Source organism: Amphibalanus amphitrite, unplaced genomic scaffold (assembly GCF_019059575.1).
Source record: "Amphibalanus amphitrite isolate SeventyFive unplaced genomic scaffold, NRLGWU_Aamphi_draft 000445F_arrow, whole genome shotgun sequence".
In the NCBI taxonomy this organism is placed as follows: domain Eukaryota; kingdom Metazoa; phylum Arthropoda; class Thecostraca; order Balanomorpha; family Balanidae; genus Amphibalanus; species Amphibalanus amphitrite.
The window spans coordinates 417,664-439,467 of NW_024881939.1; the positions used below are offsets into that span (position 1 = coordinate 417,664).

Below are 21,804 nucleotides of genomic sequence, written 5' to 3' on the forward strand. Positions count from 1 at the left end.
ACAGATTCAGCACAGCACAGATTCGGTAGGGGAAAAAAAGGCCCCGGTAGAGGGAAACCTTTATGACCCGTTTTTCCCTAGAAATGACGTCACAAACGGGTAAAAAACCACACCAATCGAAAGCTCTCGTTTACCCAGACACAGTCCTGCAGGAAAATTTCACTTTTTCCCCATAGGAAAGTTTTTACGGGAAAATCAAAATTTTGGGTCAATGGGGGGTCCCCCCCGATTTTGTTCAAAATCGGCACACAGGTGCCCCACAACTAGCCGAGAAACTTTCCCCAAAACGGTCCCCGTTGCATTGACGTTTAAGGCCCTTAAAGCCCCGTAAACTCGTAAAAAATCCGTAAATTCGCCCTTGTACGGCCAAAAACGGGGCGCTAGGGTAAAAATGGGTATCAATCGAAAGCTCTCGTTTACCCAGACACAGTCCTGCAGGAAAATTTCACTTTTTCCCCATAGGAAAGTTTTTACGGGAAAATCAAAATTTTGGGTCAATGGGGGGTCCCCCCCCGATTTCGTTCAAAATCGGCACACAGGTGCCCCACCACCAGCCGAGAAACTTTCCCCCAAAACGGTCCCCGTTGCATTGACGTTTAAGGCCCGTAAAGCCCCCTAGACTCGTAAAATATCCGTAAAACCGCCTTTGTACGGACAAAAAAGTGGTGCTATGGTTAAAATGGGTATCAATCGAAAGCTCTCGTTTACCCAGACACAGTCCTGCAGGAAAATTTCACTTTTTCCCCATAGGAAAGTTTTGACGGGAAAATCAAAATTTTGGGTCAATGGGGGGTCCCCCCCGATTTCGTTCAAAATCGGCACACAGGTGCCCCACCACCAGCCGAGAAACTTTCCCCAAAACGGTCCCCGTTGCATTGACGTTTAAGGCCCGTAAAGCCCCCTAGACTCGTAAAATATCCGTAAAACCGCCTTTGTACGGACAAAAAAGTGGTGCTATGGTAAAAATGGGTATCAATCGAAAGCTCTCGTTTACCCAGACACAGTCCTGCAGGAAAATTTCACTTTTGCCCCATAGGAAAGTTTTTACGGGAAAATCAAAATTTTGGGTCAATGGGGGGTCCCCCCCGATTTCGTTCAAAATCGGCACACAGGTGCCCCACCACTAGCCGAGAAACTTTCCCCAAAACGGTCCCCGTTGCATTGACGTTTAAGGCCCTTAAAGCCCCGTAAACTCGTAAAAATCCGTAAATTCGCCCTTGTACGGCCAAAAACGGGGCGCTAGGGTAAAAATGGGAATCAATCGAAAGCTCTCGTTTACCCAGACACAGTCCTGCAGGAAAATTTTACTTTTTCCCCATATGAAAGTTTTTACGGGAAAATCAAAATTTTGGGTCAATGGGGGGTCCCCCCCGATTTCGTTCAAAATCGGCACACAGGTGCCCCACTACCAGCCGAGAAACTTTCCCCAAAACGGTCCCCGTTGCATTGACGTTTAAGGCCCGTAAAGCCCCCTAGACTCGTAAAATATCCGTAAAACCGCCTTTGTACGGACAAAAAAGTGGTGCTATGGTAAAAATGGGTATCAATCGAAAGCTCTCGTTTACCCAGACACAGTCCTGCAGGAAAATTTCACTTTTTCCCCATAGGAAAGTTTTGACGGGAAAATCAAAATTTTGGGTCAATGGGGGGTCCCCCCCGATTTCGTTCAAAATCGGCACACAGGTGCCCCACCACCAGCCGAGAAACTTTCCCCAAAACGGTCCCCGTTGCATTGACGTTTAAGGCCCTTAAAGCCCCGTAAACTCGTAAAAAATCCGTAAATTCGCCCTTGTACGGCCAAAAACGGGGCGCTAGGGTAAAAATGGGAATAAATCGAAAGCTCTCGTTTACCCAGACACAGTCCTGCAGGAAAATTTTACTTTTTCCCCATATGAAAGTTTTTACGGGAAAATCAAAATTTTGGGTCAATGGGGGGGTCCCCCCCGATTTCGTTCAAAATCGGCACACAGGTGCCCCACTACCAGCCGAGAAACTTTCCCCAAAACGGTCCCCGTTGCATTGACGTTTAAGGCCCGTAAAGCCCCCTAGACTCGTAAAATATCCGTAAAACCGCCTTTGTACGGACAAAAAAGTGGTGCTATGGTAAAAATGGGTATCAATCGAAAGCTCTCGTTTACCCAGACACAGTCCTGCAGGAAAATTTCACTTTTTCCCCATAGGAAAGTTTTGACGGGAAAATCAAAATTTTGGGTCAATGGGGGGTCCCACCCGATTTCGTTCAAAATCGGCACACAGGTGCCCCATCACCAGCCGAGAAACTTTCCCCAAAACGGTCCCCGTTGCATTGACGTTTAAGGCCCTTAAAGCCCCGTAAACTCGTAAAAAATCCGTAAATTCGCCCTTGTACGGCCAAAAACGGGGCGCTAGGGTAAAAATGGGTATCAATCGAAAGCTCTCGTTTACCCAGACACAGTCCTGCAGGAAAATTTCACTTTTTCCCCATAGGAAAGTTTTTACGGGAAAATCAAAATTTTGGGTCAATAGGGGGTCCCCCCCGATTTCGTTCAAAATCGGCACACAGGTGCCCCACCACTAGCCGAGAAACTTTCCCCAAAACGGTCCCCGTTGCATTGACGTTTAAGGCCCTTAAAGCCCCGTAAACTCGTAAAAAAATCCGTAAATTCGCCCTTGTACGGCCAAAAACGGGGCGCTAGGGTAAAAATGGGTATCAATCGAAAGCTCTCGTTTACCCAGACACAGTCCTGCAGGAAAATTTCACTTTTTCCCCATAGGAAAGTTTTGACGGGAAAATCAAAATTTTGGGTCAATGGGGGTCCCCCCCGATTTCGTTCAAAATCGGCACACAGGTGCCCCACCACCAGCCGAGAAACTTTCCCCAAAACGGTCCCCGTTGCATTGACGTTTAAGGCCCGTAAAGCCCCCTAGACTCGTAAAATATCCGTAAAACCGCCTTTGTACGGACAAAAAAGTGGTGCTATGGTAAAAATGGGTATCAATCGAAATCTCTCGTTTACCCAGACACAGTCCTGCAGGAAAATTTCACTTTTTCCCCATAGGAAAGTTTTGACGGGAAAATCAAAATTTTGGGTCAATGGGGGGTCCCCCCCGATTTCGTTCAAAATCGGCACACAGGTGCCCCACCACCAGCCGAGAAACTTTCCCCAAAACGGTCCCCGTTGCATTGACGTTTAAGGCCCGTAAAGCCCCCTAGACTAGTAAAATATCCGTAAAACCGCCTTTGTACGGACAAAAAAGTGGTGCTATGGTAAAAATGGGTATCAATCGAAAGCTCTCGTTTACCCAAACACAGTCCTGCAGGAAAATTTCACTTTTTCCCCATAGAAAAGTTTTTACGGGAAAATCAAAATTTTGGGTCAATGGGGGGTCCCCCCGATTTCGTTCAAAATCGGCACACAGGTGCCCCACCACCAGCCGAGAAACTTTCCCCAAAACGGTCCCCGTTGCATTGACGTTTAAGGCCCGTAAAGCCCCCTAGACTCGTAAAATATCCGTAAAACCGCCTTTGTACGGACAAAAAAGTGGTGCTATGGTGAAATGGGTATCAATCGAAAGCTCTCGTTTACCCAGACACAGTCCTGCAGGAAAATTTCACTTTTTCCCCATAGGAAAGTTTTGACGGGAAAATCAAAATTTTGGGTCAATGGGGGGTCCCCCCCGATTTCGTTCAAAATCGGCACACAGGTGCCCCACCACTAGCCGAGAAACTTTCCCCAAAACGGTCCCCGTTGCATTGACGTTTAAGGCCCTTAAAGCCCCGTAAACTCGTAAAAAATCCGTAAATTCGCCCTTGTACGGCCAAAAACGGGGCGCTAGGGTAAAAATGGGTATCAATCGAAAGCTCTCGTTTACCCAGACACAGTCCTGCAGGAAAATTTTACTTTTTCCCCATAGGAAAGTTTTTACGGGAAAATCAAAATTTTGGGTCAATGGGGGGTCCCCCCCGATTTCGTTCAAAATCGGCACACAGGTGCCCCACCACCAGCCGAGAAACTTTCCCCAAAACGGTCCCCGTTGCATTGACGTTTAAGGCCCGTAAAGCCCCCTAGACTCGTAAAATATCCGTAAAACCGCCTTTGTACGGACAAAAAAGTGGTGCTATGGTAAAAATGGGTATCAATCGAAAGCTCTCGTTTACCCAGACACAGTCCTGCAGGAAAATTTTACTTTTTCCCCATAGGAAAGTTTTTACGGGAAAATCAAAATTTTGGGTCAATGGGGGGTCCCCCCCGATTTCGTTCAAAATCGGCACACAGGTGCCCCACCACCAGCCGAGAAACTTTCCCCAAAACGGTCCCTGTTGCATTGACGTTTAAGGCCCGTAAAGCCCCCTAGACTCGTAAAATATCCGTAAAACCGCCTTTGTACGGACAAAAAAGTGGTGCTATGGTAAAAATGGGTATCAATCGAAAGCTCTCGTTTACCCAGACACATTCCTGCAGAAAAATTTCACTTTTTCCCCATAGGAAAGTTTTTACGGGAAAATCAAAATTTTGGGTCAATGGGGGGTCCCCCGATTTCGTTTTCCTATGGGGAAAAAGTGAAATTTTCCTGCAGGACTGTGTCTGGGTAAACGAGAGCTTTCGATTGATACCCATTTTTACCATAGCACCACTTTTTTGTCCGTAATATGGCGATTTTACTGATATTTTACGAGTCTAGGGGGCTTTACGGGCCTTAAACGTCAATGCAACGGGGACCGTTTTGGGGAAAGTTTCTCGGCTGGTGTTCGGGCACCTGTGTGCCGATTTTGAACGAAATCGGAGGGGACCCCCTATTGACCCAAAAATTTGATTTTCTCGTAAAAACTTTCCTATGGGGAAAAAGTGGAATTTTCCTGCAGGACTGTGTCTGGGTAAACGAGAGCTTTCGATTGATACCCATTTTTACCATAGCACCACTTTTTTGTCCGTACAAAGGCGATTTTACGGATATTTTACGAGTCTAGGGGGCTTTACGGGCCTTAAACGTCAATGCAACGGGGACCGTTTTGGGGAAAGTTTCTCGGCTGGTGGTGGGGCACCTGTGTGCCGATTTTGAACGAAATCGGGGGGGACCCCCCATTGACCCAAAATTTTGATTTTCCCGTAAAAACTTTCCTATGGGGAAAAAGTGAAATTTTCCTGCAGGACTGTGTCTGGGTAAACGAGAGCTTTCGATTGATTCCCATTTTTACCATAGCACCACTTTTTTGTCCGTACAAAGGCGATTTTACGGATATTTTACGAGTCTAGGGGGCTTTACGGGCCTTAAACGTCAATGCAACGGGGACCGTTTTGGGGAAAGTTTCTCGGCTGGTGGTGGGGCACCTGTGTGCCGATTTTGAACGAAATCGGGGGGGACCCCCCATTGACCCAAAATTTTGATTTTCCCGTAAAAACTTTCCTATGGGGAAAAAGTGAAATTTTCCTGCAGGACTGTGTCTGGGTAAACGAGAGCTTTCGATTGATACCCATTTTTACCATAGCACCACTTTTTTGTCCGTACAAAGGCGATTTTACGGATATTTTACGAGTCTAGGGAGCTTTACGGGCCTTAAACGTCAATGCAACGAGGACCGTTTTGGGGAAAGTTTCTCGGCTGGTGGTGGGGCACCTGTGTGCCGATTTTGAACGAAATCGGGGGGGACCCCCCATTGACCCAAAATTTTGATTTTCCCGTAAAAACTTTCCTATGGGGAAAAAGTGAAATTTTCCTGCAGGACTGTGTCTGGGTAAACGAGAGCTTTCGATTGATTCCCATTTTTACCATAGCACCACTTTTTTGTCCGTACAAAGGCGATTTTACGGATATTTTACGAGTCTAGGGGGCTTTACGGGCCTTAAACGTCAATGCAACGGGGGACCGTTTTGGGGAAAGTTTCTCGGCTGGTGGTGGGGCACCTGTGCGCCAATTTTGAACGAAATCGGGGGGGACCCCCCATTGACCCAAAATTTTGATTTTCCCGTAAAAACTTTCCTATGGGGAAAAAGTGAAATTTCCCTGCAGGACTGTGTCTGGGTAAACGAGAGCTTTCGATTGATACCCATTTTTACCATAGCACCACTTTTTTGTCCGTACAAAGGCGATTTTACGGATATTTTACGAGTCTAGGGGGCTTTACGGGCCTTAAACGTCAATGCAACGGGGACCGTTTTGGGGAAAGTTTCTCGGCTGGTGGTGGGGCACCTGTGTGCCGATTTTGAACGAAATCGGGGGGGACCCCCCATTGACCCAAAATTTTGATTTTCCCGTAAAAACTTTCCTATGGGGAAAAAGTGAAATTTTCCTGCAGGGCTGTGTCTGGTTAAACGAGAGCTTTCGATTGATTCCCATTTTTACCATAGCACCACTTTTTTGTCCGTACAAAGGCGATTTTACGGATATTTTACGAGTCTAGGGGGCTTTACGGGCCTTAAACGTCAATGCAACGGGGACCGTTTTGGGGAAAGTTTCTCGGCTGGTGGTGGGGCACCTGTGTGCCGATTTTGAACGAAATCGGGGGGGACCCCCCATTGACCCAAAATTTTGATTTTCCCGTAAAAACTTTCCTATGGGGAAAAAGTGAAATTTTCCTGCAGGACTGTGTCTGGGTAAACGAGAGCTTTCGATTGATACCCATTTTTACCATAGCACCACTTTTTTGTCCGTACAAAGGCGATTTTACGGATATTTTACGAGTCTAGGGGGCTTTACGGGCCTTAAACGTCAATGCAACGGGGACCGTTTTGGGGAAAGTTTCTCGGCTGGTGGTGGGGCACCTGTGTGCCGATTTTGAACGAAATCGGGGGGGGGGGACCCCCCATTGACCCAAAATTTTGATTTTCCCGTAAAAACTTTCCTATGGGGAAAAAGTGAAATGTTCCTGCAGGACTGTGTCTGGGTAAACGAGAGCTTTCGATTGATAACCATTTTTTCCATAGCACCACATTTTTGTCCGTACAAAGGCGATTTTACGGATATTTTAGGAGTCTAGGGGGCTTTACGGGCCTTAAACGTCAATGCAACGGGGACCGTTTTGGGGAAAGTTTCTCGGCTGGTGGTGGGGCACCTGTGTGCCGATTTTGAACGAAATCGGGGGGGGACCCCCCATTGACCCAAAATTTTGATTTTCCCGTAAAAACTTTCCTATGGGGAAAAAGTGAAATTTTCCTGCAGGACTGTGTCTGGGTAAACCAGAGCTTTCGATTGATACCCATTTTTACCATAGCACCACTTTTTTGTCCGTACAAAGGCGATTTTACGGATATTTTACGAGTCTAGGGGGCTTTACGGGCCTTAAACGTCAATGCAACGGGGACCGTTTTGGGGAAAGTTTCTCGGCTGGTGGTGGGGCACCTGTGTGCCGATTTTGAACGAAATCGGGGGGGACCCCCCATTGACCCAAAATTTTGATTTTCCCGTACAAACTTTCCTATGGGGAAAAAGTGAAATTTTCCTGCAGGACTGTGTCTGGGTAAACGAGAGCTTTCGATTGATTCCCATTTTTACCATAGCACCACTTTTTTGTCCGTACAAAGGCGATTTTACGGATATTTTACGAGTCTAGGGGGCTTTACGGGCCTTAAACGTCAATGCAACGGGGACCGTTTTGGGGAAAGTTTCTCGGCTGGTGGTGGGGCACCTGTGTGCCGATTTTGAACGAAATCGGGGGGGACCCCCATTGACCCAAAATTTTGATTTTCCCGTAAAAACTTTCCTATGGGGAAAAAGTGAAATTTTCCTGCAGGACTGTGTCTGGATAAACGAGAGCTTTCGATTGATACCCATTTTTGCCATAGCACCACTTTTTTGTCCGTACAAAGGCGATTTTACGGATATTTTACGAGTCTAGGGGGCTTTACGGGCCTTAAACGTCAATGCAACGGGGACCGTTTTGGGGAAAGTTTCTCGGCTGGTGGTGGGGCACCTGTGTGCCGATTTTGAACGAAATCGGGGGGACCCCCCATTGACCCAAAATTTTGATTTTCCCGTACAAACTTTCCTATGGGAAAAAAGTGAAATTTTCCTGCATGACTGTGTCTGGGTAAACGAGAGCTTTCGATTGATACCCATTTTTACCATAGCACCACTTTTTTGTCCGTACAAAGGCGATTTTGCGGATATTTTACGAGTCTAGGGGGCTTTACGGGCCTTAAACGTCAATGCAACGGGGACCGTTTTGGGGAAAGTTTCTCGGCTGGTGGTGGGGCACCTGTGTGCCGATTTTGAACGAAATCGGGGGGGACCCCCCATTGACCCAAAATTTTGATTTTCCCGTAAAAACTTTCCTATGGGGAAAAAGTGAAATTTTCCTGCAGGACTGTGTCTGGGTAAACGAGAGCTTTCGATTGATTCCCATTTTTACCATAGCACCACTTTTTTGTCCGTACAAAGGCGATTTTACGGATATTTTACGAGTCTAGGGGGCTTTACGGGCCTTAAACGTCAATGCAACGGGGACCGTTTTGGGGAAAGTTTCTCGGCTGGTGGTGGGGCACCTGTGTGCCGATTTTGAACGAAATCGGGGGGACCCCCCATTGACCCAAAATTTTGATTTTCCCGTAAAAACTTTCCTATGGGGAAAAAGTGAAATTTTCCTGCAGGACTGTGTCTGGGTAAACGAGAGCTTTCGATTGATACCCATTTTTACCATAGCACCACTTTTTTGTCCGTACAAAGGCGATTTTACGGATATTTTACGAGTCTAGGGGGCTTTACGGGCCTTAAACGTCAATGCAACGGGGACCGTTTTGGGGAAAGTTTCTCGGCTGGTGGTGGGGCACCTGTGTGCCGATTTTGAACGAAATCGGGGGGGGGGACCCCCCATTGACCCAAAATTTTGATTTTCCCGTAAAAACTTTCCTATGGGGAAAAAGTGAAATTTTCCTGCAGGACTGTGTCTGGGTAAACGAGAGCTTTCGATTGATAACCATTTTTTCCATAGCACCACATTTTTGTCCGTACAAAGGCGATTTTACGGATATTTTACGAGTCTAGGGGGCTTTACGGGCCTTAAACGTCAATGCAACGGGGACCGTTTTGGGGAAAGTTTCTCGGCTGGTGGTGGGGCACCTGTGTGCCGATTTTGAACGAAATCGGGGGGGACCCCCATTGACCCAAAATTTTGATTTTCCCGTAAAAACTTTCCTATGGGGGAAAAGTGAAATTTTCCTGCAGGACTGTGTCTGGGTAAACGAGAGCTTTCGATTGATACCCATTTTTACCATAGCACCACTTTTTTGTCCGTACAAAGGCGATTTTACGGATATTTTACGAGTCTAGGGGGCTTTACGGGCCTTAAACGTCAATGCAACGGGGACCGTTTTGGGGAAAGTTTCTCGGCTGGTGGTGGGGCACCTGTGTGCCGATTTTGAACGAAATCGGGGGGGACCCCCCATTGACCCAAAATTTTGATTTTCCCGTACAAACTTTCCTATGGGGAAAAAGTGAAATTTTCCTGCAGGACTGTGTCTGGGTAAACGAGAGCTTTCGATTGATACCCATTTTTACCTCCTTGTGACGTCATTTCTAGGGGAAAACGGGTCATAAAGGTTTCCTTCTACCGGGGCCTTTTTTCCCCCTACCGAATCTGTGCTGTGCTGAACCTGTGCTGAATCTGTGCCAACTTCCGTTACATGTCCAAGGCTATATAAACCAGGTAGAACGCTCCCGACGAAAAAGTGGTGACAAGCGATAATTAGTAGCCGCGACCCTCTTTTGTTCAAAACTATATCCGCAAGCAGCATTTACAGGCTAGCGGAAATCGACCAATCGGCGTTCGGCAATACTCAACGCTGATTGGCCCGATGCTCGTGACGAAATTGCGGGGGACTGCAGCTATTCCCCTATGGCGTTTAATAGACTTACGGCTTTTGAAGGGGATTTGTACCAGTTTTTGTTGGGTTTGAGGCCATTTTTGAGCTTGGATATTCTTTCTGTGACTTTTGACTGTGTAATAACGACATTTAATCATAACATTTCTATATACTACCGGTGTCACATCGACCAAAAAGACCGTAAGTACATGGGATAGACGGACCACTGCTGATGGGGCCACACATGCCGGCGTGTGGTCATCGGAGGCCCATGAGGGCTCGACATAGGCCCTTCATGGGTCGGTATAGGCCCGGTGGGTCCAGTGCAAGCCTATCAGGGGCCGGTGCTGACCCAACAGGGCCCAGTGACATATAATGTAAGGCCGTCTAGGGACGTTGAGGGCTCATGGGGGCCATATAGGACCAATAGGGAACACATAAGCCAATCAGGGGCCATTTAGGCCAATAAAGGCACTTCAAGGGACTTGAAAAGGTCATTCAAGAGCTGTGGTGGGCCCATGAGAGGACGGCACTGGTCCAGCAGGTGCAGTCAGGGGACGTTGTACGGGTTTCTCAGTGGCCCATTTGGGCATATCAGTGACCAATTTAGACCCAGCAGTGGGCTTTGTAGACCTATCAGGGGCTGGTGATGGTTCATCAGGGGCCAGCGTTAGTCCATCGGGGCACGGCATATGCCCATCAGAGGTAATTGCGAGCCCACGCTGAAAAATGCTGGCCCTTCAACGGCCCCATGGATCTACATTGACCCATGGGCCATGATGTGTCATGTATGCCCCTATGACAGGCCTACTCAGACCCCTGATGGACATTCCCGGCCTCTGATGACCCTATGCTGAATGCTGATGGGGCTCTAAGAGTCTCCAATAACCCTTCGTCACCCCATTATTACCATACGCTGGCATTAGGGACCCCACATCAGCCGCAGGGCAGTCCGTACCATGACAGCATGTCTTTTCGGCCGATATTTCATCGGTAATATTTATCAAAATCATGATTTTATGGTGCCATTATATAGGTAACAGTCATAAGAAATATATTTCAACTCGAAAACAGCTCGAAACAGCATATAATTTTAAAGAAACCCCTCCGAAATCCAAAAGCCTATTCGGGTCCATAGAGAATAACTGCGGTCCCCCGCAATTTCGTCACGAGCGTCGGACCAATCAGCGTCGAGTACCGCCGAGCGCTGATTGGTGAATTTTCCGCTAGCGTGTAAGTACTGCTCACGGAACAAGAGTTCGTCGACAATCCTCCACAAACGTCTGTCACCATTTTTCATAATGCTTAACAGCCGGAGCGTACCCCCCTGGGTATGTCTATTGCAATTGAGTCTACCGAGTCTACCTCTTTTGTCCGACTTTTCATTAGAAGTGTTCAAAGCATCTTATAGATGTCAGCACTGATTTGACGACACCTGACTCTTCTGACCACTGCTAACAGGCTGGTAGCGTATTTTGAATTCACCATAGGGCTCAGCCACTCCTAGCGGAAAATTCTGGGGAATTCTCCCCCTGGCGACAAATGTGGGGAAATGAGCATAAATGTGTAAGTCCCTAGAAACTAATTCTTCCCAAGAAGTCCCCCACTACATTAGTGATGCAAGTTTGACTGGGGTATATTAGAGATGCAAATTACATGAAAAGATGTTATATTTTATGTTAAGATTGAGAAACCGTGCTTATAGTGGAAGGTATGTTAATGATGCAAACATATTAGCGAACTGGGAGTGGTCACTGGTCACCTGCTAATTTTGCGTCATTCCGCTAACGCTAGTTGAGCCAGTTATTGCTTGAAGCGTCATAACTTCGGTATAACTATACATCATTATTTGTTGGCTATTAACTGAGATCTGATTTCTTTATCTTTTAAAGAAGACTTAATATAAGAGAGATGGTAGCATCGTCTTGGTGTCATATCTGATCAAAGCGGCCATCCTCCAATGTCCCAACTTACCCCGCGGCGGGGGGTCAGTTGGGCCAAGGCCTAAGGCAAGTTGGTACACTAGGAAAAACAGTTTATCTAAACACATTTTTATTCATGTTTCACATGAACAATCATCGCTAATCCATGCGGGCATTAACGACAAAACACAAACGTTTGCAGTACTCCTGCGGCAAACAAAAAGGCACACACAACGACACTAGAAGAGAATATTTTCACAGCAAGAAAATCACTTTTGGTACCTGAAACACATTTGTAGCGATTATTAACAGCACTTACCTCAGCACGCGCCGACACCACGTTGACAAACAGACGGCGTTACTGTTCATGTACAAAATAAGTTTGAACGCCAACTGTCGAGAAGTATTGGAAATATCCCTTCCGTCCCAACTTACCCCCCCCCCCTGGCACCAACTTGCCCCGGTCACCCCCACTTCACCTCTATCACTCAGCGCCCCAGGGGGCGGTTCTGGTCAACACAGGTGGCCAGGCTGTGGGGCGCCGCCGACCGCCTGGCGGAGGCTGCCACGTAGCCGTGCTCCCCGGTGCGCGCGGAGCGGCACGGCCGTCCAGCGGGCCAGCGAGCGCGCCCCCGCACGTTGGTGCTGGTGCGACGGGCAGTGCTGGTCGGCTGGACCGGAATCTGGGTGGCGTTCCGCCGGCAGCCCTGCGCGCCTCCAAACTGGTGCAGAGCGGACTGGCGGCCAGCAGTGGGCAGCTGGCCCCACCTCTGCTGAAAGGCAGCGGCAGCCCTCTCCCAGGTGTCGTCCTGGACGACTGCCTCGCACATGAAGGCTGCCCACTCCTGGATGAACGCCACGGTTTGGCGTGTCCGGTCATCTGAGCGTCGCTGCTCAGCTCCACTGACAGCCGCCGCCGCAGCGGCGGGGTCCTCGAAGTCCATTGCGTCGTCGTCGTACTCCTCGGGACTCGGCGACGGCTGGGGCTGCGCGACTCCGGGGGCGCTGGCGGGCGTGGGGACAGGAGGTGACGAGGTGGACGGCTCGGCGACCAGAGGGTCGAACCAGTTGCCTGGCAGCTGCTGGCTGGTCCCCATGGCGATGTCCATCAAGGCCCTCCGCGTCTCCTTTGTCGCCGTCGCCTCCGGCACAGCGCCAGTCTGCTGCCGCACGGCTCGGAGGTGTTTGCAGCCGCCAGTCCGCCGGTTCATCCTGCAGGTGCAGGCGCCGACGTTCAGGTCCACCAGGTAGGTGATGCCGACCGACGTCAGCGACTTCACCTGATAGGTGAACTCCGTCACCTGTGGGAGGGGCAACACATAAAATCCTGTAAAATTCGTATGTACAGTCTGTCTTAAAAGTACCGCGCAAAGTGACGGTGGATCCATCAAGCCTTACTGAAGAAAGGCCTGCTTTACTTTGAAAGTCACCGAACCAATTGACCTGGGGAATGGACGAGAATATCAATTGCTTTGATGACTCAAATTGAGCAGGCCCTTCCTCGGTCAGGCTTGATGGATCCACCGTTGCTTTTTCGCGGACTTTTAAGACAGACTGTACAACATAAACTGACGGACGGTTACTTGTACGAAAATCCGAACCTGTTCATTCGCCCCAGTACTGTCAGCTTGGCCTTTTAAAACAGACCCCCAAAGGGAAAAAAGAAGAAACAAGAAAAAACGCGAAACGAGTCACGAGATGTGGCACACAGCGCCAACACCACGCGGCCCTACAGTGGCACAGCGGTACAGTGACAGACTCTTGTGTGTGAATGCACAGCAATGTGGTTTATTGGTGCTTAGGGGTGCGCCGATTGCATTGGTCACTTTGCACAGCCATGTGGCAGTACGGGTGGGACCAGCATTGGAAAACGAGCTGTCTTATGTGACCTCAATCAGTTCTCGTGTCATGCAAAATACCTGCGTCACAGTGCCCGTTTCTTGGCTGGTGCCGCCGCGGACCGGTGCCGCCCGCTGCCGGCCGTTGGCCACGTCGCACGCCCTCCTGGCGTAGTGCTTGCTGAGCTGGACCGTGACGAAATCAAACAGCTGCAGCAGGTTGAACGCCCGAGTCCTGGAAAAACAGCGCGTGTCAAGCGAATATTTCAACAATTTCTTTGCAGCTATAATTAACGGTAGACTGCCATCGTATGGACACAATAAGGCTTTCAGAAGAGCAGCCAAAAGCACAACTAACAATTTCACAACCTACCCGAAATGCGAAAGTTTGTTTTTCTTCCACATGTAGGGTTAACAGAAATGTAAAACCGTGATATTCACAAGTTAATCCGTGTTAATCCATGAAAGTCACAAGTTAGTAATTAACGTCTTTGACGAAGGGATGTATGGTCCAATTCCGTTTCGGGGGCTTCAGGCTCTGAACTTTGGCAGACACTGGGGAGAATTGCACAGTCCTAGGGATTTTGATGGTGTTTTCGAGAACATTTTACCGGCTAACTCTCAGCCCTCCGACCTATATTGAAAGGAAAACTACTCCCCTGCTTTGGCTTTTTTTCCAATTATTTGTCTTTATTAATTGGAATTTGTCTGTAACTGCAACTTTGACATTTCTTCAACATTTGCCACTTTTGGGCAACCTTACAACTTGAAATATTTTAAAATAGTAATGAATCTATCGCAATACCTCCGGTCACCGAAACAGTTTTACAATCAACTTTAGTTAAAAGACAGGTTTGTCTATGAACGCCAGGTTAACTGTTTTATTTATTGAACCGCAATTAGGTGAAACATATGAATAAAGACTGACCTGTAGAGGACAGAGTCTTTGAGGACTCTGAAGGCGGACTCTACGATGTTGTTCGTGTTGTGTCCCCGGGTGGGGACATCCGTGCGGAGACACAGCGCCCACTCTTGACGGCGGGCAGCGAAACCCTGCAGGTACTGGTCCAGCAGTGGGTAGCGCTCGCCCCACTCGGTAGCCACCAGCTCCATCGTCGTCGCTATCTCCGCCTCATTGTTGGCGTACACGAGCTGTTTGGCTAGTGCCATGATAGCCTGCCTGTGCTGGAAGAAAATGCACAATTTAACTGGTATCCGAGTGTGGGAGGCGGGAGGGGTGAAGGGTGAAGGGTGAAGGTAAATGTAAATATAGGGGGTGTTTGAGATGAAATTAATCAAACTCATTTACGTTCTTTTACAGCTTTTAGACCAGTATCACTGCATGTCTATTCCTGACTGCCAGCCTATGCCTGTCTAGTCTATGCCTGACTGCCTGCCTATGCCTGCCTCTGCCCAGCTGTCTGCCTGCCTCTCTCTCTCTCTCTCTCTCTCTCTCTCTCTCTCTCTCTCTCTCTCTCTCTCTCTCTCTCTCTCTCTCTCTCTCTCTCTCTCTCTCTCTCTCTCTCTCTCTTTCTCTCTCTTTCTCTCTCTTTCTCTCTCTCTCTCTCTCTCTCTCTCTCTCTCTCTCTCTCTCTCTCTCTCTCTCTCTCTCTCTCTCTCTCTCCCTCTCTCTATGTCTCTGTCTCTTTCTCTGCCTCCCTCTCTCTCCCTCTCTCTCTCTCTCTCTCTCTCTGTGTTTCTCAAAAAGGGGTAATTAGACAAAAATGAACGGAAATTCATTCCCAGTAGAAACTACTCACTTGCTTGTCGATGCCATGTTTGCCGTTGTGAAGCCATCGCCAGACGGCCTGCAGCACGTGAAACGTGCACAGCAGGAGCCGCGCCTCAGGCCACACCGCCGACAGCGCGTTCCGCTCGGCCTGACAGTCGTCCGTCATGAAGCACAGAGGGCCGCGCCTTCCACGCCCGCCAAAGGCGCCTGTCAAAGAAGCATTCTCGGTCAAACACGATATTGGATTTTATACACCAATGCACAACTGACTGGACAATTCAGAGTTTAGCCGCCAGATATGGGAATTCATGGCAAATGTAGGTATATCGTACCGTCTGGTAAAATCCCGACGAGCAGCCGGAAGGCTTTGTCCACCACGGCCTCGGTCTCCGAGGTGGAGACGATGACACCGAGAGGCAGACCACCGGCCGGGCTCCAGCACATCAGCAGGAAGACGCGCTGGCCGTGCCGGTCCATCCCTCCTGAGGCGTCGACGAAGACCACCTCTCCCGCGTCGGGGAGCGTGTGGACGCGCTCCATCAGCGGCGTCACCGCCGCGATCACCGTCTCGCCGTCCTCGACTGAGACCGCCGTGCGGACGTCCTTCATGTGGCGGATGAGGTCCATGGTCTCCTCCTGGGTCGAGGCTGGGTAACGCTCCCGACAGTGCTTGTAGTACAGGCTGAAAACACATTGCATTGTCAATTGACTTCCAGCTGCAAGTGGTGGTCAGTTTCATTTTGTGATAAAATACCGATTGCATAACAGTGTACTTATGGTTAAGCTTCAGCTGTCCCACTTGTTCCTGATTCGTCCTAATCAAAATATAGCTTACCCCTCAGCGCATTGAATTACACAAATCCAAGGTGAAAATAATGTTAACCTGCGCTGGGCCGGAAGGGGGGCGTCTAGACGCCATTCCCCTTCAGGTTTTTCACGAAAAGCAGGAAAACGGAAATGACCCTGACACATAGGCGTACGTAATATGATTATCGATAGCTTTTACTAAACCAGAGTGCATTTATCGCAGCGTAAAATGTTGCGAGTTTTTAGCACAACACAATTCATAGATAACAGTAGAACTGGATGTGACACGAAAACAGGCAGATTGCAATAGGGGACCCAAAAATTGTCAATGGCCAGATCAGTCTCGGATCGCAACCACATATCCCAGACATGCGGCCTTCTTTTCTGAGTAGCCCTATCATCTCTGCTCCGTGTAACGATCAATTGCATCTCATATATGAGAATCATGTGTAACTTTATAGGGAAAGTCTTATTATTTCAGATACTGTCCCTACAGACTTGCTAACTTGTGGCAGTGTGGCTTTGCATCAAGCTGTTAAAAACTTACTAGTAGACGGCCATCCGATCTGGGACAATGGCTCGGTCTGCGGCCACCGACGGGTAGGCGCTCCCATGCTCCTCCTGAAGCTGTAGTTTCAGGGTCTCCAGCGCCGTGGAGGGCGAGTGGTGGTGCTGGAACAGCTCCATCAGCCGGGCCTTCGTCAGCTCAGAGACGCGTCGATGTCTCAGAGCGGCAGCGTTGTCCACGGCGTGGTTGTGGGGCTTCTTGTTACATGTCACCCGTAGCTCGTAAGCCGCGCATGGGTCTGTAGACCTATTCCTGGAAAGGGAGGATTCGTCAACAAATATAAAAAAAACACGAGACGATGGTGTTATTCAGAAGAAATTCCGCTCCTTCCACGCACTTTTATAGGGTACCAGCAAGAAACCTTTTGAGGCAAGGAACGAGCGAGGTGAAATGTTTCGGATTATCACCGTTTTTAGTTTTCTGAGCCAAGATTGGCACAACTAAGAAAGATAGCGACTTGAAATCTTTTCGGCAGCGAACTCCTTCATCAAATATGTAGTTTTTTTTTTCAATTGCGGTTGATCGTTTGATCAACTAAGGCGTTTGTAAAAAGCAGGGCTGCGGAGTCGGAGTCGGAGTCGGTCGGAGTCAACAGTTTTGGTCGGAGTCGGAGTCGATCTTTTTTCTTGGCCAGAGTCGATAAGATTTTACCGACTCCGGCCATGTAGTCCGAAAATCGCCTTTCATCAAGTGAAATTGTTGTCTGGTGAAAGCAAAATGGCAATTATCCCGATGATCCAAAGTGGTCAGACAACAAAATCGACCTACGATTTTGATCAGCCTTTTCTTTTCTCCCGAAGTTCACGTCTCTGCACTGGTTCGGTGAACCAAAGGACCAAATAAATGCTTTCCAGAACTAATAGGTCGGAGTCGGAGTCAGAGTCGATTTTGTGAGGCCGGAGTCGGAGTCGGAGTTGGCTAAAGTTGGGTCGACTCCGCAGCCCTGGTAAAAGGTGCCAATGACAAAAGACGGTGAGAAACTTGCCGTTTTGGAATGTTGGCGACAGTCACTTTCAGGCGCAGGGGGCACCCGGTGTCCTTGGCGGATTGGTTTTTCCTCGGACGACTCGGCTTTTCTGGGACGTCGTGGTGACAACGAAGCCTGGCCTGAAAAAAAAAAAATTGACAACATTAACAAAAGTGATGAAATCAATTGCCACTCATTAGTCCGTCATTTAAATGAGGATGAAAGTTTCTCGATTTAAAAACGTTACCTTTTTAACTGACCCTGATCATGGTGTTTCATTAACCCGCACCTTCCTGCGATATAAAAGAGTAAAAGTTACTGGGTGCAGTGGCGCACCCAGGGAGGAGTCAGGGGGACAAAGGGGTCAGCTGACCCTCCCGAAATCTAGCGGGCCCGCTGGTAGGTGCCCGTCCAGTCCTCCGAGACACCCGGTATGACGGCTGGATGACTGGTCCTCAGTACGCGGCATCAAGCTGGGGATTCATGCAGCCAGCCCAGGCCGCCGGGCCCTCTGTCAGTAGACCCCGACAGGCTTTCATACGGCGGGTCTTTGCTGAACCCTCAGGAGGCTCTGCACCAGCAGAATTTTCCATTGGCGGGCCCAGGTCGAGTGCTCGGGCAAAAGTACCCCCCTGCCGAGCTTTACACGGCGAGCCCAAACTGGTATTTCATAAACTAAAGCTCTCACCCAGTACACCACCCTTTGGCCATTCGACATGGAGTCGTACGTCGTCAGGGTGATGTTGGCGGCCTCTTGGTACAGCTGAATCCACTGCAGGGCCGATTCCTTTGACGCCGGACATCGGTAGGCCACAGTGGTGCCCTCCATCAACTCCTGAAACGAAATAATGCAAGGTCTCACTGGGGTATTCTTGTCTGGGACCAATGCACGATCGTATTACCGTAATAGTCAGCTATAATGCAGATGACAAATACTTAGTGACAAGACGCGTTATATTCAAATACAGATCACCGCACACACCACTCATACCAATAATATTGTCATTCACAATTGATAAAACTTTGTTACCGAAGCCTGTGGGGAAAGTTGATAGTTCCATTTTAAAAATGGAAGTTTTCATTCATGAAATGATTGCAACATGGCTCAAACCAATTACATATAATATGTGTTACTGCAAATTGAAATTGCCATCATCGGCAATTGCTATTGCTTTAAGCAAATTGCTATATTTGATGCTCACCGGTTCCAGGTCAGGAATCATATCAAGCTTCTCGCACAAGATGTACTTGGCATCAGCCTTCCAGATTACTTGGAAGTGATCCTGTTGGAAGAAGGAATGTTCCATAAAGTTAGTGGCGGACTTGTACCTATTCAATATTTAATATCAATATAGTAACAATGGTTACACGACTCATAATCTTCACTTACAGCATTTCTTAAAAATTACCTATGTAAAGATTATAATTCTGCTGGTGATACCTATAGCCATGTGGGTAAATGTCAAGTTTAAGTCCTAAGCAGATTTCATGGATAATTTTTTCATATTCTTACATTATTTGGCCGGTACACATGGAGGTCCCCGCTTCAAAATTAGTTAATTTTGAATTTAGTGTTTCCGACCATTATTTGACATCCTGAATCCAAAAATGATACTTATATGTCTCGTAACTAAAAGAAAAACATAATCAAACCTGAACTAACCTTACCTTTTCACCTATAACCTACCAATCTACTACCTACAAACCTACAATGCAACCTAAAACTTACAGCCTAACGTAACCTAAAACATAATTTTTTTGCTGTTACAGATTTGTATCAACAGCGTCACAGTTATAGTTAGGACCTAAACTTGACATATACCTGTATTTCTTGCGCCCTAACCCACAACAACAGCAACAACAACTGTATTTCTTGCAAAGAACATGCACCTAAAATGGAAATACTTATTAATCACCAACCTTTTCCAGCATCTTGAAGCATATATAGGCCTCCGCAATAAACGAGCAAACATGAGACACGAAAAAGGCGCTTTGGATTAAAAGGCGCGCCAGTGGCATCGGAAGAGCTGCCAGATCGGCTGAAATCCCTAGCGCGATTTCGCTTTTTTCCAAGGTGCCTAGAATTCCTCTAGGAATGGCTGAGCCCTATGGTGAATTCAAAATACGCAGGCTGGTAACAGCACCCGAGTCTGCATCTGATTATTATTATAGCGTAATTAAAAACGTAATTAAAAAAAATGTAATTACTAAATCTGACACTTTTGATGCAAGCGAATTTTGAGCCATGAGCACTGAACTCTATGGGCTCTGGTATTAACTGGATAATTCGCCAGCTGACGCCGTATGGTGGCGCTAGTGGAGCAGCACCATATGACGTCAGCAGAAAACACCGTGAGCAGCTATGAAATGGGAGCGAGCACCACGGAAATATCGAAAGGTGATGGACATGTACTGACTCTGGTCATTCAAGTACCACCAATACCATACAAAAACCATATAATATCATCAAGACTGATTCTGGAATCAATTCGTTCGGGTATTTAAAACACATAAAAAATGTTTGTTACCAAATTCTGAAACAGTATAAGGATATTCTTGTTCCTTACTTTTACCTTGTGGAGTACTTTTACAATACCTTTTACTTGCTTTCTAGTATGCCCATCACTATCTCAGAATCTGGATTGCAACGCTGTAGGAAAACTTTTTTTTCATTTGTCATTTCTTCCACTTTTGAGCAGTGATAATTTATTTGGTTTTATACATTAAATAATGAAGACGGCTCCTAACTTTTTAGGGATCTGCAATGGCCCAGAGAGCAAAATCAGATATTTTCTAGAAACTTGAGGCCACTATTTTCTTATATGCTAGATAATATACAAATATTGACATGTAAAGAATGATACGGGTTCATAATTCTGCAGAAATATAAATTTAAAGTATTCAAAAAATTTTAAGAACCGTTTTAAAATCTTCCATAATGACTCTTACAATACAAGGTGGTAGCAATTTCAGTTAACAATAAAGCAGCACATGGCAGTACCTTGAGTCGCGCTGGCAGTTGCTCCAGGTGGCGCTCGGCACACCCCGCCAGATGGCGAGCCGGTCTCGAGGTCGCGGGTTGCAGACACTTTGTCAAGGCGGCGGTTCACGGCCCCGAGCTGCAGGGCGCTGCGCTGCCATGCACTGCTGCATGGTTGAGCTGCGATGATCCATAACCAATCGGCACCTGCAGGCGGCAACTGCAATTCGATCTTCGAGATGTTCTCTGTTCCCCGACTTTCCCTTTTCGTTGTACCGGGTGAAGTGAATATTCTTTGAATATTCTTCTGACAGTCAGTCTTTAGTCCTACATTATGTTGTCAATCAGATTAAATTAGTTCAAAAACCGTCGTAGTCTGTCTCATTCGCAGTCTACATCTCCACATGCGCACCCATACATGCTCAAAAGTTTCACTACGTATGTACACTGCAGTGTACCCTGATGAAAAATGTTTTGCTGAAATCAGAGACACATCCCAAGGTAGGCCATAGTGTCCATGGACATATATTTAAGTCAAAACAGATGAAACAGATAAACACAATTCCAACCATCAAGTCAACCAGCATCGACAATCTGCACATAAGTTCTAAACCTATTGCAAGACTACTTTGTATTCAAACTTTGTATTGCAGAAGGGTGGAAGCTGCATGGAATTATGCGACAATTTCAGCGTGCATCCACGCTCGAAAGAGCAGGGTTAATTGTAACAATGTCAATACCATAACAATAACGTAATTGTAGGTGTTGTGATTCGGTTGTCTCTTGTCTGTGCTGGCCATTGCGCGGGCGGTCCAGCGGCGGAACTCGGCTTCGCCGCCGTGGCGCGCTGGCAGTTGCTTCTTCTTCTTCTTCTGCATCCCACCGCCAACCCGCTCAGGGGGGCGGCGGGTCGAGCGGCGGCTCGGCCCGCCCAACATCCTCGATGAAGGTGACGACCTTCGTCGCCGGGCCGCCGAGGACGTCGACCAGGCGAGGGTCGACACCCCAGCGGCGGCGGCGGGCCGCCTCATAGGCCGGACAATCGGTCAGTAGGTGCGCCGCGCTGTCGGGCTCCACGCACGCGGGGCATTCGTCGTTGGCTGCCGGGCCAATCTTGTGGAGCGTGTCACGGGTCAGCGGTGATGTGCCGGTCCTCAGCTGGGACAGCGTCACCGACCCCCAGCGCGCCAGGGAGTCGTGGCCAGGCGTGGGGT

The 21,804-nt window shown here is 48.1% G+C and overlaps 2 protein-coding genes across 2 annotated transcripts in view; both read right to left on the minus strand.

The window, feature by feature from the left end:
- LOC122391582 (vigilin-like) overlaps positions 1 to 11,238 on the minus strand; it is a 52,153-nt gene extending 40,915 nt beyond the window's left edge. The window contains exon 1 of the mRNA XM_043385645.1: positions 11,142 to 11,238. The gene's annotated coding sequence lies outside the window, so the exon portion shown is untranslated. The remainder of the gene's footprint in view (positions 1 to 11,141) is intronic.
- A 577-nt stretch (positions 11,239 to 11,815) lies between these two features.
- Positions 11,816 to 19,721, minus strand: LOC122391584. The gene is made up of 10 exons (XM_043385650.1): positions 19,531 to 19,721; positions 18,813 to 18,893; positions 18,299 to 18,445; positions 17,629 to 17,750; positions 16,623 to 16,895; positions 15,601 to 15,950; positions 15,297 to 15,475; positions 14,465 to 14,721; positions 13,618 to 13,771; positions 11,816 to 12,999 (listed from the first exon to the last, which is right to left on the minus strand). Exons 1-10 carry the CDS (start codon positions 19,627 to 19,629, stop codon positions 12,187 to 12,189), a joined length of 2,475 nt encoding a protein of 824 aa, XP_043241585.1. The 5' UTR covers positions 19,630 to 19,721; the 3' UTR covers positions 11,816 to 12,186.
- Positions 19,722 to 21,804: the final 2,083 nt, after the last annotated feature.